The sequence below is a fragment of the Choloepus didactylus genome, chromosome 20, assembly GCF_015220235.1.
Source record: "Choloepus didactylus isolate mChoDid1 chromosome 20, mChoDid1.pri, whole genome shotgun sequence".
Classification (NCBI taxonomy): Eukaryota; Metazoa; Chordata; class Mammalia; order Pilosa; family Megalonychidae; genus Choloepus; species Choloepus didactylus.
Window position 1 is genome coordinate 5,872,738 of NC_051326.1, and position 24,005 is coordinate 5,896,742.

Consider the following 24,005-nt stretch of genomic DNA (forward strand, 5'->3'; position numbering starts at 1 on the left):
ATCTTTAAAATTCTCCTCTGATATATCAATTCATTGTAATACTTGTGCCAAAATATGCAAAGTAAAATTCTGAATTTATGATTATATTTTAATTACATTTAATGTCTATGTTATTTTTCTAAGTTTATATTGAGAATACAGGTCCAAATCATAAATCCTCAAAAGAAAATTGCATTACTGTGTAAAACTTAATAAACTAAAATATCCACAACTTTCCAGTGAAACAAATTTCAAGCAGCGGTTATAAAAAGTTTGACACAGTTTGCTGAGCTCAGGTATAGCTTTCCGGTACTGAAAACACAAAGACCTTCATATTTGTAAATGATTCAAGAACTCAAAGCACTTTTATACATAATACTTATTCTATCTTCACAACATTCAGTATTATAAGTCTCAAATAGGTAAGGCAATGGATGACAGATTTCAAATCACTTTCCTTAAGTTACACAAAAGCAATGTTAGAATTCTTTTCTTGTAGTTAAGCCAAGGTTGCCTTCAATTTACTCTCCTCTGAAGACAGGGCTGCTGCTTTGTTGCAAGCAAGGGCACCTAGGAGGAGATGAAATTCAGCCCATACTTTAGCTACTCAGAGGAAAGGGTACTTCTTTGTTACAGAAAGTTGCTATCTGCTCCAAGCTGGGCATCCAAGGAGCAACATTAGCCAAGAGGGGTGCCCTTTTCTAAGTGACTCAGAAGCACTATGTGTGACTGCTGCAGCACTGTCTAAAGTCCTCTTCATGCTGTCACCCCACTCTCAGGGTCCCTAAGGCCTCAGGCGCTGATTTATTGAAATATCTGTTATTCTATAGGAAACATATTCAGACAACTTTTCAAGTTTTGGAAACATGTCTTTTAGGAAAACACACTTTAATAATCATGACTAAGGCTGTAAACAAAACAAAGTGAAAGAAAAAAAAATGGTGCATAACCTCTAGTTCTTTCTCTTTCATATCCAGTTCTCGTTTCTTTTTGTTTAAAGTATCCAAGTGTTCTTTCTGTTTGTCTTCATAATGCTGCTTCCCTCGTTTTTGGTTATCCACTTCAGAATCAGCAAGGTTTAATTCATCCTGTGTGAATAAAGCCAAAATATCTATAAAGAAAAGACTTCAAATAAAAAAAAAAACCAGCATAGGTATAAAACTAATTAACAACTCTTTAATCAGATGCAGTTATGTTGCTTGAAGAGGCAAGTGCATAACCAGTTCATATCCCTATGTGTCTGAAAAATGAGAATTTTAAAAAAAGAAGTTACCTCATATTCAAATTCTTATTTGAAGTCATATATATTATGATGCTTTCAAATACTTTTTTTTGGAAACCACATCAGCCTCAAAAGACTTAAAATAATTCAAGTGGTGAATATTTACAGAGGTCACCAAAGAAATAATTTTTAAAAAGGCGGGGTAGGGAGGGGGAGGAAAGAATTCAAAGTAATTTTTAACACTGACTTTTTTAGTCATTATTTCTGGAGTTACAACCTCACAATTTTGAGTGCAGAACTGTGAAGAAGTTTTTTCAAGATCACTTTAAAAATAAATAGTAGCATACTGTGATAAGGTAAAGACGCATGCTGCAATGCATAGCAACTGCTAGAAAAATAAGAGGTATAGCTAAAAAGCCAGTAGAGGAGATAATAAAGAAACATTAAAAATTACCTGGTTAATTCCAAAAGAAGGAAATAAGGCAGAAAAACTGGAACAACAAAATGTTCCAGGAAAATGATAGTAGACATAAACTCAACCATATTAATAATTATTCAATATTAAATGGAAACTGACTACAGATTCCAATTAAAAGGCATATACTGTTGGAACGGATTTAAAAAAAGTGTTTACAAGAGAAACACTTTAAAGACAAATAGATTAAAATTTAAAATATAGGAGAGATTACTATTCAAACACTAATCCTAATAAATGCTAGTGTAGCAATGATAACATCAGACATGTCTAACTTCAAGACAAGGAATGACCAGAGGTAAGAAGGACAATCATAGTAATGAGAGGGTCAAATTATCAAGAAAATCTGACAATCTTGAATGCCTATGCACCTCATAACAGAGCTTCAGAACATATGAAACAAACACTGACCGAACTAATGGGAGAAACAGACAAATCCACAACCATAGTCTGTGACTTTAAAACCACTCCTTAGTAAATAACAGAAAAAGTAGGCAAAAATTCATTAATTAGAGATTTGAATGACACTAAATCAACTGTATTGAAGTTATATTTGATATTTATAAAGCACAAACACAAGTACAGAACACATTCAAATGCACATGAAACATTCACCAAGACAGATCAAATGCAAGGCATAAAACAAGCCATAATACATTTCAAAAAAAAAGTGAAATCATACAAAAGTGTTTTCTACCAACAATGGAATTAAATTATAAATCAATCACAAACTGGTATCTAAAAACTCCCTAAATATTTGTAAATAAAACAAAACACTTCCAAATGAAGCAATTTCAAATATGTGCTCATGGGAAAAATTATAATATATTTTGAATGAATAATAAAACAAACCATATTAAAAATTGTGGGATATAGCTAAAGAAATGCCAAGTTGAAAAACAAGTATCTCAATAAACTAGAAAACAAAGAGCAAATTAAGCACATAGTAAGTAGAAGACCAAAAAGTAGAAATCCGTGAAACAGAAAATAGACAAGCAATAGAAAAAGATCTAAGAAAAAGGATGTTTTTTGAAAAAGAGTAAGGACATGGGCAAATCTCTAGTAAGGCTTATGAATAGAAGAGAAAAAAAATTACCATTATATGATGAAACATCATTATAGATACCACAGATGGTAAACAGTTGACAAGGTAATATTATGAACTTGTATACCATTAAACTTAAAACCTTGCATAAAACATTCTTAATTCCTTGAAAAACAAAACTTGCTGAATATAAGAATTAGAACATATGAATAACTCTGCACTTGATAAAAAAATTTAACTGATAATTAAAATTCTTTTCACAGAAAAACCTGAGGCCCCCATGGATTCAGAGGTGAATTCTACCAAATACTTAGAGAACAAATAATACCTAACAAAAAATCTTTCAAAAATCCAATAAAGGAGAAAAGAATACTTCCCAACTTGTTATATAAGGCCAGCATAACCAATACTAAAACCAAAAAGGACATTATACAAGAAAAAAGATAACAGGCAAAAATGGTTCACAAAGGTAGGTACATATATATATTTTTTTAAATTAACAAATAGAACTCAGCAATTTAAAAAAAGGATAATATATCTTGACCAAGTGGAGTTTATCACAGGAACACGTTTGGCTTAACATTAAAAAAATCTACTATCATTATCACTATGTAGAAATAAAATCATACGATCATCTCATCAGATGCAGACATATCACTTGACAAAATTCAAAACCCATTCATGAAAAAAAATCTCACTAAAGCAGGAATAGACGTCTGAAAAGAGCATCAAGAAAAGACCAACATCTAACCCTACATTTCATGATAAAATACTGAATGGTTTCTTTTTAAGTGCAAGTACAAGGCAAGGACATCTAGCCTCACTGCCTCTATTCAATTCAGCAGTGAAGGTACTATTTCAATTGAAGTAAGAAAAGGATACACCATTTGGTGTATATTCTTTCATTCAGATTATTTTCTGTGATATACTAACTCATACATTGTTATGGTTCTTATTATGTTTTACAAATGGGATCATATTATGTAATCTGGTATCTTTTTAAAAAATTTACCAATAGAACTTTATATTTCAAAAAGAAAACTGCAGGGTAGAAGTGTACAGTATCCTAAGCAATCAGATTTGTTCTCTTAGCAAATGGGACTAGGGGACCAGAATGGCCAAGCCAGCTAGGGGCAAAGAAAGAAGCTGAAATGAAGCCATAAATTAATTTGAAAAGAAAATAAAAGGAAAATGTCAATCTCAAAGCAACAAATATTATACAGTACCTAGAAATAAACCTTCCACAAATGTAAAACGTACACCCTTATGGGGAGTGTAAAACTTTTTTAAGGACCAAAAAGAAACCATGCATAAATAGGAATGTAACCGCTTCATGGATGGGATGTGTGGGGTCAGGGCCCGGGCTCCCCGTCCCTGACAGGGAATGAGGCCCCACAGCAGGTAGCAGCCTGCCTGACAGGGACAGAAGTTGAAGGCCATGAGACCTCCTCAGGGAAGAAAGTAAACACAGATAGTATTGTAAACAAAGCATGGAAACTCCCCTCTCCTGATCACTGTTGACAGCAAACCTCCAGACCCCTGTGTCACAAGACTCTGCTGTAACTCTGTTCTCATTCCCTATGGAATGGCTTTGTCCTAAACTCTTATAAGCTGCTCTTTGTGCTCCCCACTCTTTGCAGAGTGCTAATTCCATTTTCCTCGACCAGTCGCCACGAAGAAGAATCTTCTCTGGACCTAAGTCCTAATAAGCCATGTCTCACTCTGTGCCTGATGTGTCCTCCAGTCTAAGGGCTGTGCTGGCCCAAGCCTTTCAAGCGCTGGGCTGGAACAAGGCATCTCAATATTGCAGGGTCCATTCTCTAAAAGTTAATCTGTAATTTTACAATCTACAGATCCAGATTCCTACAAGGTTTTACAAGACACCTGACAAGCTAATTCTAGAATTCAAACGGAAGAATAAACATGAAAGAAAAGGCAAGATATAATTTTAAAAGAGAAAAAGAAGTGAAACTTGTCATACCTAGTATATCAACCCATGTATAAAGATATAATAATTAAACTGTGTGATATTTTCCCAGAAATAGACAGACCAATGGAGTAAAATTGAGTCCAGAAACTGACGCATGCATATCTGGGAATTTAATATAAAAAAGAAGTTGAATCTCAAAGCAGAAGGAAGATGGATTATTCCATAAACACGATGGATCAACATTCTAGACATTAGGAAAAATATATATTTAGACCTTTTCCACAAACCAGACAACAAAATAAAATATGTTTTTAAAATACAGATATCTTTACCAACTTTGAGTAGGAAAGGACATCTTATACAGATCACAGAAAGCAAAATTCATAAACCTAAAGGCTAAGAGTGATGAACACAGACTAGGAGAAATATATTTGTGGCATACATAATTGCGCAAAGATTTCTACTCAGAATATATATAAAGTTCCTACCATAAAAAAAAAAAAAAGACAGTCTGATTTTTAAAAGTGGAAAAGAGATAGGAAGAGGAAATTCACAAAGGATTGACTAGCTAGAGATGGTTATTAACACGTGAAAAGAGACTCAATCTCACTAACAATTGGGAAATACAAATTAAAACAAATAAATTTTTATCCACCATACTGGCAAAATTAAAAGTTAGATAATACAACATTGGCAAGACTGAGAAAATGGGTGCATCTTTCCATGCTGGAGGACATGTAAACTGGTCTGTATGATCGGGGGGTACATGTGATTGCACTGATAGACACTGCCAATGACCCAGAATTCTATTTCTTGGTATCTGCATGGATACTTCTTAGTATCGCTCAGGCTTTCAAGGAGTCAGGGATAAAGAACGTTATGACAGTTTGGTAGAAAGAATAGAAGGATGGAAGGAAGGGAAATGAAAGGCATAAAGATTGGAAAGGAAGAGTAAAATTGTCTGTTTTAAAATGAGTATGACTGTGTTTTTAGAAAGTCCAAAGGAAAAGCTTTTAAAACTAGTGAGGTTTAGAGAGGTCACTGGATACAAGATCAATATAGAAAAATTAGTAATATTTTACATACTAGGAAGGATTGAAAAATGAATCAAATAAATTATAGTAACTTACGATACCATCAAAAACATCAAACGTACCCAGAATATATAAAGAACTTACAACTCACTATTAAAAAGACACATAACCCAACTGAAAAATGGGCAAGATCTGTACAGAAACTTCTCCAAAGAAGATACACAAAAGACCAATAAAAACATGAAAATCTTCTCAGGCATATTACACATAAGGGAAGTGCTAATCAAAACCAAAATGGACTATCACTGAGCTATCACTTCACACTAATTAGGATGGCTAATGTTTTTTTCTTAAAGACAAAATGTTTGCGAGGCTGTGAAGAAATTAGAACACTCCAACATTGTTGGTGAAAATGTAAAATGTTGTAGCCACTTTGGAAAACAGTACGGAAGTTCTACAAAAGGTTATATACAGAGTTACCATATATCCTAGTAATTCTTCTCTGATGTATCTACCCAAGGGAAATGAAAACATGTCTGACACCTAAAAATGTGTATACAAATGTTCATAGCAGTAGCACCCACATGCCTACAAAATTGAGGAATGGATAAAAAAATATGGTATATCATACAATGGAATATTATTTGTCCATAAAAAGGAATGAAGTACTGATACACGCTGAAACTTCGACAACATTTTCCTAAGTAAAAGAAGCCAGTCACAAATGACAGCAGCATTTATCATACACCTACTGTATGATTCCATTGGTATGAAATATCCAGAATAAGCAGAGAAACAAAGTAGATTAGTTGTTGCCACTAGCTGAGGGCAGAAGAGGATGGGAAGTGGCTGCTAATTGGTTTGGGTCTTTTTTGCAAATGATCAAAATAATTCTAAAATTGATTGTGGATGTGAACTCATTTGTAAATAGGCTCTGGGTCGGGGAGGGGGGTCTTATTCCAATGACTGGAGTCCTTATAAGCAAAGGAAATGGGATATAATAGGAACAAGAGACAGACAGCCATGTGACAGAGGTCGAGACTGAGATATGGGCCGCTGGCAAGCACCACCAGAATGCTTAAGACTTCAGAGAAAGCACTGTCCTGCTGACACCTTCATTTTGGACCTCCTGCCTCTAAAAACTGTGAGACAACAAATTCCTGTTGTTTAAGCCAACCACTCTGTGGTATTTGTTACAGCAGCCCAGGAAAAGTAAGGCAACTATAATCATCAGAATTAAAAACTTCCTTTTATCAAAAGACACTGTTGAGCTCAATCTGAGGTACACCATAATTAAAATTTTGCAAGCTCACGAAAATTATCCACTGTTCAAAAACAGCAAGAGAAAAATGACATTTCATATAGAGAAACAATAATCCAATACATGGCTGACTTCTCATTAGAAACAAATGCTCCAGGAAACATAGAAGCAATATTGACAAAGTATTGAAAGAGAAAACCAAAATTCTGTAGCCAAAAATGTCCAACACTAAAAGTGAAATAAATATATTTTCAGATAAAAGAGATCTAAAAGAATTTGTAATCAGCAGATCTACACAATAAGAAATGCTAAAAGAATTTCTTAAGGCTAAAGATAAACAATACCAGTTGGCAATATGAATCCTCAGGAAAGAATTATCAATAGAAATGCAAAAGGCTATTTTGTCTCTTTTTTTTTTTCTCTTGAATTTAAAACACAAATAGCCGTTTAAAGGTAAAAACAGTAATGTTCTCTTACAAGGTTTATAAGGAAGGTGACTATAACACATATACAATTATAGTATAAAGGACAGGGAAAGATATGAACTTATACAACTAATATTGTAAGTAAAGTGGTACAATATGAACTCTAAGTGGAAAGTAAAATAAGGGTTGTATATGGTAATCCCTAAAGCAACTCTTTAAAAATAATTCAAAGAAGTATATATATAAAAAACCAAGAGGAAAATGAAAAATGGAATTCTGAGAAGTAGTCAAAAACTACTATTGCTAATAATAATAAAACATGAAAAGAGGAAGGAAAAATAAGTGAAAAAAATAATAAAACAGTAGACCAGAAATAAACCATATTATAACAGTTAGAAGGCAGAGCTTTGTCAGAATGAATTTTAAAAAACAAGACCCAACTATGTGTGTGCTGTTTACAGGAGATGAAGTATACATATAAACATAGAGATGGGCTGGAAGTAAATGAATGCATAGATATACCACACAAACAATAAGCAAAATAAGGCTTATGCTTAACATTCGATAAAACAGATGTCAAGACAAAAAGTATTACCTGAGATAACATTTCATAATAAAAGGATCCATTCATTAAGATGACATAAGAAACATATCTGTGCATGTACCTTTTTAGAGCTTCAAAATACACAAGGAAAAATCTCCCAAGTAAAAGGGGGAAAATAAACAATAGTAGCTGGAGATTTTAACATCCTTCTCTCCCCTAACAACAGAACAGACTGACCCCACCCACCCTCCAAAAAATCAGCAGACATAAATGGTCTGAACAATGTATTAACCAATTTGACTTAACTGATACTTACCTAACACTATACACAAAAACAGCAGACTGCATATTCTGTTCAAGTGCACATGATATGTTTAATGGGATAGACCAAATGCTGGGGTCTCAAAAAGTACAGAAAGATAGAAAACATAAAGAACATGCTCTCTGTTCACATGTAATTAATTTAGAAATCAGTAACAATAACATAACTAGGAAAATCCCCAATATTAGAAAATTAATAAGCATCTAATCCATGGTATGAATAATTCACAAAGAAAATTATTTTGAACTGAACAATAATGAAAATAGAACACATTAACATGTATGAGCAGCAACTAAAGCAGAGCTTATAGAGAAATTTGTAACTTTAAATACTCATGTTAGAAAAGGATGTCTAAAATCAAATGAACCGAGTCTTCACCGTTAAAAATTAGAAAGAGCAAATTAAACACAAAGTAAACAATATGAAGGAAATAATAAAGATAAAAGCAGAGATCAAGGAAATATAAAATAAACATAAAATAGAATAAAATAATAAACAATAAGTTGGTTCTTTGAAAAAGTCAATGAAATTCATAAGCTTTCAGCCAGGCTGATAAAGACAGAAGACAAATTATCAGTAACAGGAATGAAGCAGGAGACAGCACTTCAAATCCTAGATACTAAAAGCATAATAATGAAACAATATGAACCACTTCATGTCAGTATATGTGACCACTTAGGTAAAGTGATAAATTACTGAAAAGTAATTTTAATCAAATTACCAAGGTTGACCTAGAAGAACTGCTCAGTATCAATTCATATTCAAAAAACTTCTCAAGAAGAAAACACCACACCATATCACTTCACTGGTGAATTCTATTAAGAATAAGGAAGAAATAATTTCCAATTCATAAAAATTCTCTCAGAAAAGAGAAGAGCAAGAGTTCACTTCTGAACTCATTTTATGGAGTTAATATAGGCCTAATACCAAAAACAAAGATATCACGAGAAAAGAGAATCACAGACCAATGAACACAGAATCAAAAATCCTTAATAAAATTGTGGCAAATGGAATCCAATTATTTATAAAAAGGAAAATAATTATGACCAAGTGAGATTTGTCAAGGTTTTAATGTCCAGCAAAAACAATATTCTCCATATTAATAAAGAAGGAAACCCATATGATTATTTCAACAATCGTACTTTTAGGTATTTAACCAAGAAAAGTGAAAATTTATGTTCACAGGAAAGCTTATACTTGAATGTTTATAGCAACTTTATTCTTAATCAACAAAAAACTGGAAACCACCCAAATGTCCTTCTGGTGAATGGCTAAGCCAACTGTGGAACATCCATATACTGCAATACTACTCAGCAATAAAAAGGAACACACTTTTGATACATATAATAATATGGACAAAACTCAAATACTTCATGCTATATGAAAGAAACCAGACATAACTATATGCATTTGTCACACAAGTGTACAAAAATAAGAGTGAAATGTGAACAGAAACAAAGCAGTATTTATAAATGTTACATATGCCATTTTGTATATGTGATTTTGAGTTTATGTATAACCAAAATTAATACTCTGAATGTCATAAGTACACATTTGATTATTTTACCTCATCTTCTAATTTCATGTATGAATGATGGCCAAAATATATTTTCCCTTGTCATTGGGAAAATAGGGTTTTTAAGGTATATACAGTATATACAAATTTCTTTGAAGGAGGCATAGCTTAGTGAAAGGATTTTAGAAGATGATATATACACAGTAACCAAATAATGGTAGCCGTTCACAAACACTCACCTAGAGATTGCATTGCAATCAATTTGGAAGATTTAAAAAATTCTGATTTACTAGGTCTGGGATCACTGAAACTCAATTTTTAAAATGGGTCTTGATATAAGAACCAACAAAATAAGGTTCAGACTGACAGATGGTTTACTTATTTGGTTTGTTATACAAAGATTTGGACACAAATGTTCAAAGCAGCTTTACTGATAATAGCCCTGAACTGGAAACCCAAATGTCTTATCAATATGTATGTAAATCCATACAATGGAATACTATTCAGAATTAAAAAGGAATGAATTGTCTGCATGAGTAACAATATGAATGAATATTATAATCAAAAGGAATAAATTTTATCCTATTCACTCAGTCATTATATATACATATATTTCACTCATTTTATATATATATAATTTTAGAAAACTTGAAAATAATAGTAATATAGCAAGCAGATTGGTGATTGCCTAGGGGCAGGGAGAGGGAATGGAAAGGAATGGACTACAAAGTGCCATGAAGAGACTGTGGATGAGGACGGATATGTTCATTACTCTGATTGTGGTAATACGGTGACAGGTGCATACATGTCACAACTTACCAAATTGTATACTATGGTATATTTAACGTATATCAATTATGTCTCAATAAAACTGTTAAAAGGCTGGTGATTAAATAACTACCAAAGTAGGACACAGTCAGTTTATTTGAGGTTTATGAGGTTTTTAAAACCTGCTTATTTACATTAAGTTCTAGGCATTTTCAAAAGCTCAGGCACCACCCGCACCCATCCAAATGAATTTCATCCACGTCAGAAACCAAGAGGCCCACCTTCTACAATACTGCAGACCATCTACCTGCATAAGCTTGATATGAGTCTCACTGCTCCCTGTCCAACAAATGTAGTTTGCAACAAAAGCATTAAGTTTGAAATGTCAATCAAAATAATAAAGTGAAAAAAAAATTCCCTATGCTAAGATTGCAATGACTAAATGGAGTACTGCAAATCCTCACCACTCCCCCGATACAAAACGAACAAAAATCTTAACAGCAAACCGATTATGTCTAGAAGTTGTTACTATTGGGACTACAGTTTCACAGGAAGTAAAATTATTTTGTTAGGCAAATCCTCTTGGTCCTGCTGCTATTGATGGCTAGTATGATGTGATATCGAAAAGGAAGAGCCTCCTGGCTACTGACTCACTGCATGCAGTTTTACTGAAGGACTCACCTCCTAGCTTTCAATTATTTGCTGCTAAGGCAGAGTTAAAATGAAGAATCCTTACTGCATTCTGCCCATATTCTCTGCTTTTGAACTTATTTATGGACTCCCAATTCCAGAGGCTGCTTTAGTCTAGATATTCCTAAAAGGACAGAACACAGCCTACTCTTTCATCATTTCTTGATTTTAATTTTTCTGGGATAAATAATGTAGATGCTAATCTTTCTTTTTCCTATATTGTATTGGCACATCTTATTTTTATTTTAAGTTACCCATTTAAGATCCTTTACCCATTATTTTTTTAACTTACCTTTGTTGTAAAGTTACTGCTCTAATTCCTAAATTCTGAATTCTATCTTGTCTTATTCTTGACAACTTTAATATTAATTTCATTCCTTCTTATGTTAAAAACTAATTTTATCTTTTTTTAAAATTCTTGGACCATATGAGATCAATGCAGAGAAATCCAACCCTACAAATGGAAAAGCTGTCTCTATATCAGTTGCTCTTCCAATTTCCTTTAATATTCTCCCAATTCTTTAAATTAAATCTTTTAAAATTTTCAATGGACAACTATATTAGAATTCCTATGCATTCAAATTCAAATTTTACAATATTCAAATACATTTTGAGTCAGAGGGTAATTTTCCTGCAAATCAGAGCGATGTCCTCAACATCAACCTCATTTTTCTTAACATTAACTCTTGTCAGTGTCTTAATGATAAAATTTGACATTCTGAGAATTAAGAGCTATTCATAAAAATGATAATGACAATAAGCTACCTGATAATTAAGTTATTAAACGATATGGGAGAATTTATATCATTTAATTGTTAAAAATATTTTATTTCCCAAAATTTGGTCTCAAAAAGCATTTGTTGAAACACCAATTGAATTCAGCCTGGAATGTAACTGAGATGTGCTGTTAAACAAGAGTTCATTGGCCCTTTCTTTCGATTCGGCTTTCGTTAACAACAAACTCTTGGGTTATCGAAGGAACAGAACTGGCAAGTACAGAAACAGTGTAAATATACCAGACGTCCCTTCTGGTAATTAAGAGAACAAAAACAAATAAGTAACAAAAGCTGTAATCTTCTGGGGAAACAAAATCAGTAACTTTATTCTCCCAAAGGCATAAGCAGAGGAGTTTTAATTCTAATTGTCTAATGATGAATATCTGGTTCCTCCCATTCTTCACATCCCATTTTTATGCAGTTATATTTACATTTAGTTACAAATTCTTTTAGGGCAACATTCAACAGCTATACTGTGGATATAAAACTAAAAGATAAAAATAGCAACAATATATACCTTAAGTGGATCTGCTAGCTCTGATAGCTGATCAATTTTCAATTTAATAGCATCATACTTGTTTTCTGCTTCTATTTTCAAACTTTCAAGATTCTCCATATTTTCTTTTTTTTGCTCCATATTTTTCTCAACCATTTTCATTTTGTTTTTATTTTCTTGAGCTTCATCTTCCTAGTAACATTTAAAGAACATACAGAGTTAATTAAAATACTGAAGATATCAAGTAGAAAAAAAAGCTGAAACAATTCTGAGGGGAAAAACAAGTTATAGGCAAATCAGGTAAAAGACAAATTCTAAGTCTAAATTAGGCAATAAAAGGGACACAAAAGGAAACTCGAAAAGCATTTTATGAATACTTAAAGTGCAGCAACTTCCTGAATACTTAAACAAAGGTTAATACTATTCTAAAAATCTAGATATAACTGTAGATTGAAGTAGCAAACACAAATTCAAAGAACATTAGAATATTTTCATCTCCCAAATGGAAAATGAGGAAGAGGAAGAAGACAGGCTCAAACATAAGAAGGGATGACACTTAGGAGACAAGTTAAAAAAAATCCTGCTTGAAGTCATAGTCAAAAGAAAAACTTTTATTCTATCTACTTAGTTTTTCTTTCAAAAATACTTAGTTTATATAAATATATATCTTGTGCCAGACAATGTATTAAGTGCTAAGTAAACAATAATTCATAAGACACAGTCCACTTCCTTAAGAAATTCTATCAGTAAAAGGAATAAAAGCAGGAAAACAAAAGGTGGAAAACAAGACCACTAATAAAAAATGAAGGCAAGTCTCATTAGAGTAATGCTCCATCACAGCAGGAACTCCGTTTGGTTACTTGCTGCATCCCCAGCACTTAATATGGTGTCTAGTACAGAGAGAGACACTCAATAATTAAATATTCATTTTAAAGAGACTCTGCAATCTATCTAACTGTTTACTGTAATTCAGAGGAACTAAGCTGAATGTCATAAACAGATGCCTGGAAAAAAAATAAAGAAGAGCAACAAATATGTGGTGAATTAAAATGAAAGTCATGAACCTGAAGAAAAAAAGAAAAAAATGGAAACACATCAACTACAACTGAGTGAGAGAGGGTACTGCTCTCTCTGCCCTTTGATCCTGCCATCAAGGAATCCTGATGAAAAAACACTATGCAAGGCAGTGTTGTTGGATGGGCCACTGTCTAAAAGTACAATTAAGTTCTGATAAAGTTTTAATTTCATGTGGTAGAAGACAAAATCAATTATTATGCACATAAGTTATATATATAAACATTACGGAATGTGAAGGCTATCTGCCAGTTTCTACCTTATTTGTAAATGGAGGCAGCAAGCCTAAAGAGCTGCCTCGGTTAAAAAGATTTAAAAAAATAAAAAAAGAGTAGATGCCATTAACCTAAATGACAGTTTTATCCTTTAACATTGCATTCAAATTGAACAGACACATCTTACCAAGGTTGCAATATCTACAGACTGGTGTTCTTCTATATTCTCAAGTTCCCGAATTTCAGACAGACTTTTTCTTATTTTCATCTGAAAGAAAGAATTGATTACAGAAACAGAGAAATAAATAAAAAATAAAAACAGAAACCTTGGAAAGGATGTCTTAATCCACAAGGTTCTACAATGATACAGAAGTAATCAACAAAAAGGGCACATTAGACTTAGTAAACAAACCAAAGGAGGTTACATATAAATTCTAAATTCAGCCATGGACCACCCATATTGCTAATCCAACCCCCACCCCCACCCAAGGTGAAAAAAAAATGTAAGTAATCCATTTTGCCATTTAGAATTATGACAATATTGGATACAGAGAAAATATTTTTCTGAAATATCTCAAAGTCTAAAGTTATGGAAAGACTAATCCAGCCGTTCTCAAAGTGTGATCCAGGTACCCCTTGGGGGTCTCGAAGTCCTTTTCAGGAGGTCTGTAAGGTCAGAACTATTTTCACAAAAACACTAAGACATTATTCACCATTTTTGTTATCATTTTCTGACAAGGGTAGAAGAGTTTCATAACTATATGAAGTATAATATCGGCAGAAACTGATAGGAGAATTCAGTTTAATTTTATTAAGCCAAACATTAAAAAGACATACAAAAATATAAAAAATGCCAATCTTCTCACTGTTTTTTTTCTTTTTTTTAGTTTTGAAAAATATAGCTATTTTTGGAAAATATAGTTATTTTTAGATTGAAAAATGTTACATTAATGGGTTTACTATTATTTTAAAGGAATTAATAAATATATTTTTAAATTTTCTGTTTCAATTTTTAGTAATGCAAATATTGATACAACCCACATAAATGAAAGCTCTTTTAAGACTGTAAAGTGGACTGAGACCAAAAATTTTGAGAACTACTGCTCTAACTAAATGAATGGTAGAATCTTAAAAACAATTTGGAAGTGGCAAGTTGAAAAAAATTTTTTCGCTTTTTTACCTTTAACTCTTTATAATGTAGCTGGCACTTTTTAAGAAATTCTTCATTGCGTTTAATATCCTTTTCAAGGGCAGACAAATGTTGTTGAAAATTTAATATCTGGGCCTTCTTATTTTCAATCACATTCTCCAAGAGGCTTGATGCAGAGGAGAAGACAAAAAATACTTTAAATCTACTTTTCAATATTATAAATACTTTAGACTTTAAAAAGAAAGGCTTATTTGTAGTAACTGAAGTACAAAACCCTGTTTAGCTAAACCAGTCCAGCAATTTTACCAAGGTGTTAATAACATGAACAATACACAATAGAGATTTTTACAAACAAAATTGAAGTTTCACTTCATTACAAGTATTTATAATATGATTTCATGTGCTAGGCACTGTGCACAGTAGTAGACAGAGAGAGAAATGTATTGAGACACAACTCAAAAAAAGGAAAAAAAAGTCAGGAAATAAACTTTACCAGTAAAATGTGAAAAGGACACTATACCATATATCCATAGCACTGCAGGAACGTAAGAGTCTGGGAAAGGTGACAACTGAACTACATTTTTAAAATTTTCATCAGTGACGGAAACTAGAAGACAAGATGGAAAGAAATACATCAAGACATAGAGGATGAAAACCGAATGAGACATGACAAAACCGTAAGTCAGCTTAGTATTTACTGTGGGCAAATAAATGCTCAGAACGTGTGGGGGGTTACGGGGAAGACGCACAGGACAGTGAAGAGAGATGGAGAAAGCATGCAGATGCCAAAGCCATAAAGGGCCTCTGTGCTAGCAGAGCCAACAGTCTTACGAAGGGATCATTGATTCAAGCAACTGGCTCCCAAACTGTATGCCTGAAGGAAGAGAAAGACCTTCGAAGAAAAGAAAATCTCTTCTCTGGTTCAAAGTGTATGCCTTGTTTCACTAAGATGTATATTTTTTCACATTTTAACATTCCTACTATCTGAAACCATCTTCCAGTCCATACTTCAGTTAGCAACATTTTTCCTTTCTTACAGGTAGACAAAATAATAGAACATGTTAAATTTGATGAAACATAGCCATACCACCTTGTTAGAATTTTCAAATTAAAAAGAAGTTTGCTAATGTTGGTAGATGAATGAAAGATAAATGAATGAAAAAGTAGGGAAAGGAGAATATCTGTGGTATTTCTGATAAAATGGGGCCAGATGCAAAAATTTAATATAGCCCCTCAGGATTAAAAAAGAAAAGTTTAACATATTTAAACATATACCTTTATTGACATTCAATAATTTTGCTAAAAACAAAAAATTTACCAAGTAATCAAACTTGAAACTTAAAAAGCCTAAACCAAAAATAAAAACCAGCAGGAGAAGCAAAGATAATAATCAATTATGTAATTTTCTGAACATTTAGAATAAATTTAAGCAATCAAAATAATTAATAATAAAATTGCTACATTTACTTCAGCTTCTATTCTGAAAAGAACTAATTCAATTATACATCTTCAAAGAGTGTCCTCTCTAGTTTTAAATTAGCTTTTACATGGTAAAAGAACATCTGCTACCTAATGAAAGATTAACCCATGCGACACAGTTCTTAGGTGCTGTTTGTGAAAAAACTACACCTTCCTCCACACCTGCTCATCTAGAAAAGTACGTCTCACCTCTAGCCTCTCACTCTGCTTTCTGCGTCTCCACAGAACTTATCCCCAGCTGATCTTGTATTCATCTACAGGTTAGCACCCCCTTCTCCATACACACTCCATGAGAGAGAAATTCTGTGTACTGTTTTCTGCTGTATCTCCAGTGCCTAGACAGGTGCCTGACATATTAGGCATCAAATATTTGTTGTTTGAAGGAACAAATAAAAGAACAAAATTTGAAAAACATATTTCAGAAAAATTATATAATCATGTTAACAATATTTTGACAATTCAAAAATCCACAGGCTATGTTTTAAATGATATTATGAGTACCAGTTTGAAATTGTTATGGACAGATCTTTTAATCCAATCTTGTTGGGTGGAAACTTTAGACTGAATGTTTCCATGGAGATGCAATCCACCCAAAGGTGGGTGAGACTTTTGATTAAATTATTTCCACGGAGATGTGACCCCACCCATTCAGGGTGGGTCTTAATTAGATCACTGGAGTCCTTTAAAAGAGTTCATGGAGAAAAGGACCTCAGAGAAGCTGAGAGAGACATTTTCTGAGAGATACTTTGAAGAGAAACTAAGATATGTAATCCAGAGTTTGCCCCCAGGAGAAGCTAAGGGCCAACACAGACTCAGATGCTTGGAGACACAGGGTGATGCAGACAGAAGGAAGTTTGGAGATATTAGCTTAGAGATGACGCCTAGAGTTTGCTCCAGAGAAGCTAAGATAGGACCCCTAGACCCTTGGAGAGAAAGTCCCTGCGAGAAGAAGCAAGGATGCACAAAGGCTGAGAGACAGAAGCCAGGAAAGACAGAAGCCCAGAGACATTTTGGAGGAAGCCATTTTTGAAACCAGAACCCAGGAACAAAGGACCAGCAGACACCAGCCACATGCCCTCCCAGCTGACAGAGGTGTTCCAGATGCCACTGGCCTTTCTTCAGTGAAGGTATCCTGCTGATGACGTAGTTGGGACTTTTATGGCCTTAGAACTGTAAATCTGTAACCTAATAAACCCCCTTTATAAAAACCAATCCATTTCTGGTATTTTGCATAACAGCAGGTTTAGCAAACCAGAACATTAGGTAATGCAGTAACTGTGCCGGTAATTACTCTGTGATCTTACTTGCACAATTTCCTTGCACCCTCTGGGCACTTTCACAACGGCAAACTGCAATAGGATAAAAAGCAAAACCAAGACAATACCTGTACTTAAAGACTTGAAACGCTCTGCCTGTAAGAGGAGATTAGTTGTGTAGTGAAAAATAAATTACAATAGCCTGACTTAAATTATAGTCTTTTTTTATCAATGGCAATCTGCTGTCAGTGCTCAGAGCTGATGAGGGTGTCGACAAGCATTCTTCAAATCTTCATACTAAGAGGGGAAATTAAAGGATCTTTCTGGAGTCATTTAGCAAAAGTTATTAAATAAGCCAACTTATGCATTAATAAAATAAAATATTGAATTATTTTTCTTTACTAAATATTACAACTCATTTAATATTAAAATTATTCATAATTATTCATCGCCATTATCAAATATTAAACTGGAACCAAAACTCATATATTAAGAAAATAGCCATTTGGCAATAGCTATCGAAACAATTTTAAAATCCACATATCCTTTGATCCAGCCTTTTTACCACTGAGAACTTATGCTATGCAGTTACTTTTATAAGTATGCCAAGATACAAATGTGTGTGTTCTCATTGCAGCACTACAGTAGGAGAAAAGAGCAAACATCCTCTATGTCCATCAACTGGGAATTGGTTAAATAAACTATGGAAAAGTCATACTGAGAGGTAGCTCTAAACGTGCTGATATGGAAAGATCTCCAAGATATTGAACTGAGAGAGAGAAAAAAGCCAAGATGGAGAAACCACATGTATACTGATACATGCTATACAATATGGATGAACCTTGAAAACATTACACTAAGTGAAGCAGCCAGACACAAACGGCTATATATTATGATTCCATTTATATGAAATGCCCAGAACAGACAAATCTATAAAGACTGAAATCTTTATCATCTTTATAATGTATCATCTTTATAATCTACCGAAAATAGGTTAGTGGTTGTGCCAGGGGTTTGGGAAACATGGAAATGGGGAGTGACTGCTAATGGGAATAGTTTCCCTTTTGAGGTGATAAAAATGTTCTGGAATTAGACAGTGGTGAAGACTGCACATTGCTGTAAATAACTTAAAAACAATGAACTGCATAATTTAAAAGAGAAAATTTTATTGTATGTGAATTATATCTCAATTTTTTAAACTATATTCATGATACAAGCATAAAAAGGGCTGTCCTGTAAATATATGCAAGAAATTGTTAAACTATTATCTTACTTTGGAAAGAAAGTCTGGAAAAATTTTACCTTTCATTGTATACCTTGCTGTTCTGTTGGAATTTTCTCATCATTTGCATGTAATACTTTATTTTAAAAATGTCAACAGAAACTGGATTAATGGGAATGAGCTACTTTTGTTTTCCAACCTGTATTTTTCTGTATTTTAAAACTAAAAATGAGGCTTGCTGACCGAGCAGCTGCGCCAGGTCGCAGGGGCCTGAGGAGGTGAACTGGCTCACGAACAGCACTACCAGAAGTACAATTTTTAACATTCACGATTCTAAAACTATAAATACAACAGAAAAATAATTCAACAAAATAAAAAATATCCAAATTACAGTTCTTAATACTATCTTGTGAAGTCTGATCCCTGATGCTGCAAGTGGCTAATCCCTTTCAAGATTTATATGTATACAACCAAGGACAAGAAAAAGTACAAAAGCAGTAATAGCAACCTGTCAAAAGTAAGGAAGTGCGCTCTCATCTCACATCATATAAGAAAAAATAATTCAAAATGGCTCAATGACCAAAATGTAAAAACTAAAACCATAAAACTCTTAGAAGAAAATACAGGGGAAACTTTTCAGGACCTTGTATTTAGAAATGGATTCTTAGACTGTTGAAGAGACATTTTTCCAAAGATATAAAAATGGCCAATAAGTAAACAAAAAGATGCTCAACATCATTAGCCACCAGGAAACTAAAAATCAAAATCACAATGAGATACCCACTTCACACCCACTAAGCTAGCTATTATTTAAAAAATGGAAAATAATGAGTGTTGGTGAGGATGTGGAGAAAGTGGTTAGGAATTTGAAGTGGTGTAGCCACTGTGGAAAACAACTTGGGAATTCTTCAAAAATTTAAACATAGAATTACTCAGCAATTCCACTCCTGGGTACTGAAAGAAGGGACTGCACAGACACTTGTAAAGCAATAGTACAGCATTATTATTCACAATGGTCAAAAAGTAGAAACAACCCAAGTGCCCATCTACAGATGACTGAACAGACACAATGTGGTATCTACGTACAATGGAATAATTATTCAGCCGTAAAAAGGAATGAAATTCTGATCCATGCTACAACATGAACCTTGAAAATATTAAGGTAAGTGAAAGAAGCAAGACACAAAAGGGCAAACCCTGTATGGTTCCACTTATATGAAATATTTAAAAAGAGAAATTCATAGAGAGGAAGTACATCAGAGGTTACCATGGGCTGCTGGGAAGGGGAATGGGGAGTTATTGCTTAATGGGGACAGAGTTTCTGTTATGGATAATGATAAAGTTTTGGTTAATGGCCAGTGCTACTGGTAGCAAAACACTGTATCTGTAATTAATGTCACTGAACTGTGCCCTTAAAAATGGTTAAATGGCAAATTTTATGTAACATATACATGTTACCACAATAATTTTTTTTTAAATAAGTTCAGATGATCAGAACACATTGACTGCCTAAGACAAATGCAGAAAATCATGGTGGGGAGGTTAGAACAAGTCTCTGAATGACAAGTCCAACTACAAGCCACCCTAGGTACTTCTTTTCTACCTTCTTGGGAGAGCAGCCCCTGCTGTTGGATTTAGGAGGAATGAAACCACTGACTGGAATGGGAAGTTAAGGGACTAAAAGTGGGATTAGGTTTGAGGAATAACAAGAGTGGCAAGAGGCAACCCTGGCCACCTTCATGTGCCTAGAGATACAGATACCCACAACCTACGTTAACAGACCAATCCAACTCAGCCCATAAAACTCAGAAGTGGAAGACTTAAAGCCAAAACAATGAAAAACTTGAAGTAGAGTAGATATAACAAAAGTGCTTTAACAACGAATGGGGCCAAAGAAAATAAGGAGGAAAATCACAATGATACTTCCTTTTACTTCAGTGTTGGAATTTTAACACAAAGCAGAATGGCCTATCACAGGGTCTAGATGAGGGAAGTTCAGTAGAATTATTCCAGACACTATTACAGGAGTAGCATTTGAAAGAACTAGTAAATTAAAAGATTATGTCACTCGCTGTATGAAGTTACTGTACTCGATTTAAGTTCAGGTTACTCGTTAAGTACGTAGAGGTTTTTTGAAACAAATGTGACTTAGTGTATGAGATGTACTTTTCTGCAAATTCATCACTTCCATTTTATTCCATGATATAACTTTTAAAACCAATAACTAGGTAGGCCAGAAAACTTAACCAAATGATCTAGGGTTCTCTCTGGCCTTCAAAGAGTTTACCTGGTGACAGCTATTTTAAAACCAGTAATTAACCAATTATTGTTTTCTTAACATATGCCATTTGTCTGTGATAGAGTTATATATGTCTAAGTGATATTCGATTAACATTAAAGATGTTTGCATTTCTTTAAAAAATGCTTTTTTTAGCTTCTAAATATTATACAACTATCATACTGGTTCTAGTCAAATAGATGACACACAAAAAAAATCATTTAAATTATCATTAGATCTTGGTTTATTTTCTGTTGATAAAAGTTTATCAACATAGGAAATTTTTTTGAAAAACATCTTTCACCTAGTTTTTAAAACAAGGCTTTTTCCACTATACATCTGTACACATGCTTATTAGCTAAAATTAAAGCCAAATATCAACCACAAACGTAAGTTTCTGAGACTTACTACTAAAACGCAAGAATCAGAGGTCCCAATTTGCTTGTGAGATATATTTACAATCTCTTCTTAAATTATAACACAAGCACACTATACTCCGGAAGACTTGTGAAACAAATGCATGTAGCATTTTGAATTACATACAGTAAAACTACCATGATATTGTTTACATATTCAAACTCATATTTGTTTGACTGCCATACAATTAAGGATTATGCAATTAAGAATTAGGAAGGCCTGTGTTATGACACAATGGACAAACAGTTATCATCCTAGAGGTCACTGTTATACAGATGCATTCAAACATTTATGGGCTTCCATCTGTCCTACCACAAAGACCTGATGTCAATTTAAAACGTGTGCTGAATGCCACAACATCACGTTGCTGGTCATTCAACTTTTTTATGTTGTTAAATGAAAAGTTTTTCTGAAGTTAAATATACATTATTGTTATTTTTCTTTATGTGGCTCACATAACCACAATAGTAAAAAATGAATATTACTTTTGGAAAACAAGGTAACTTTCAACAAAACTCTTACTTCACATATACAAGTCACTCAGGATACTTCCACTTTTGCTCAATTTTCTTAAATATTTCTTCTAGTTAAGTTCTAAGTTCTTAAGTTCTACAACCTAAGATCCAAGCTACTTAAGATCTAAGTTACTAATTCAGATTCAATCCATCAATCCATCAACTGGAGTGTTCAGTTGGCAAATGTTCTTTTAGTATCAGAAATTCTTTTTGCATGCTCTTATTAGTTTCATTCAACTTCCCAATTTGTCCCCTCCAGCAGTTCTATTTCCTAGGCATGTATTTTAATTGTTCTCTTAGGCTGCTAAATCCTTGAGATTTTTTTTTAATTGGAGCACTGGCACTCAGGTCTTGCTGCTGCAAAATGTCCAATGGCAGCAGTCCCACAAGTGAAAGTAATCTCTATCCCCAAGGGCAAGTGATCCAACAGTTAGGGAGGGTGGCACACTGACAAAGGCACCTTAAAGAAGCCTTCCTGATTCTGTCTCTTTACATCCTCATGGCATCAGGGGGGATGCACAACTATTCAGCTCCTTCCCAGGCTCAGAGGGCCGAGGAACCATGCACACTCAAGCAAAGATTTCAGTTGAGCTTTCTCCCAGAGATCCATGGAGCTTGGTGGGCTTTGCTCTTTCCAAGATTCACTAAATTCTAGCCTCCCCTCCAGCCTTTTCATAACTCCTAAGGGATACAGCACCAATTCTCTGTGCTGGGACTATCACACAGGACTAAGCTTTATTTGTATCCAGATATCCTAGGGTCACAAAATGAAAGGCAAATAGATTGGAATTGAGTAGTGAGCTGTAGTCAATTTGCCATCTTTCTAGAACAGTGAAACTCAACGTACCAGTCAGAGGAATGATAAGAATTTAAGCCAAAATGTAAACTAGCACCCTGGTTCCCTCCCTGAGAAAAATCAGCAAATAGTGGGCATAACGATGTAGCTGATTTACACCGAGCTAAACTCCTTATCTCTTTGCAGACAGGGAACAAACAATGTTTAAAAAGGTGGTCTCAGGAACACATTTCAGTAGTACTGTTCTAAAATTCTCTCAGCCTAGAATACTGTCATCAAAGCAATGACAGAAAATAACTGTCAACCTTGATTTCTATATTCAGCTAAATGATCTTTTAAAACTAAACACTGAGATGGATTACTCACAATTCTTCACTGAAATAACTATTTAAAAAGAGTAACAGGAAAGAAACTGAACCCCAAGGAAGCAGTGGGAATAATATAGTAAAGCTAAACTTCACACCAACCTTATCTCAGAATCCAAATCTTTGCTTAGGAACTTAGGTCTTGTATTTTCAGATGAATAATAACGTCCTGCAAAAACTTGGTCACCATCAGCAGTAAAAGCTTCTCTACAATTCTTGGGTGGCTTTTGGGACTGCATTACTGCACGAGCTACTGAATTATTCTAAAAGAACCAGATAAATATATTTTTAAAATTACGTCAAAGCATTCCTGATGCACAAAATTTCAAAATATTACTCACCTTTATTATTTTAAGATAATTCAAGTACCTTTAAATTTCAAATGAAGTAACTCATGCAGTGAATAAGAATTCAGAGAATTAAAACTATTAAAACACTCTTTATAGCACCACAATGCTACACTAACATCATCTTTCATGACAAACCAATCCATTTCATTTTTAAATTCTAATATTGCTATTCATGTAAAATACTTGAAAAATATTTTACCTGTCTTTCCACATGAAAACATTTATTTTAGACGAGTGCATACGGATATTATTTTTTGAGAAAATGTTTTTTATAACCTAGAAATGATATGAGTGAATAGCAAAATCCCATAAAAGATACTTTGAATTATATAGGGAAAATCTGCAAATATTTAAGCTCTGGAGGAAGTAAAAAAGGGAATTAGGCTTATTAGAGACCTAGTTACT

General features: G+C 33.6%; 1 protein-coding gene across 2 annotated transcripts in view; it reads right to left on the minus strand.

Moving 5' to 3' along the window:
- The window catches only part of SMC6 (structural maintenance of chromosomes 6), a 102,525-nt gene that overhangs the window by 20,523 nt on the left and 57,997 nt on the right, over positions 1-24,005 (minus strand). For both annotated transcript variants that reach the window (XM_037813263.1, XM_037813264.1), the window contains 5 exons: positions 23,353-23,513; positions 14,953-15,088; positions 13,960-14,040; positions 12,505-12,675; positions 930-1,067 (listed from right to left, as the gene is read on the minus strand). In XM_037813263.1, coding sequence (XP_037669191.1) covers positions 930-1,067; positions 12,505-12,675; positions 13,960-14,040; positions 14,953-15,088; positions 23,353-23,513 — 687 coding nt within the window. The remainder of the gene's footprint in view (positions 1-929; positions 1,068-12,504; positions 12,676-13,959; positions 14,041-14,952; positions 15,089-23,352; positions 23,514-24,005) is intronic.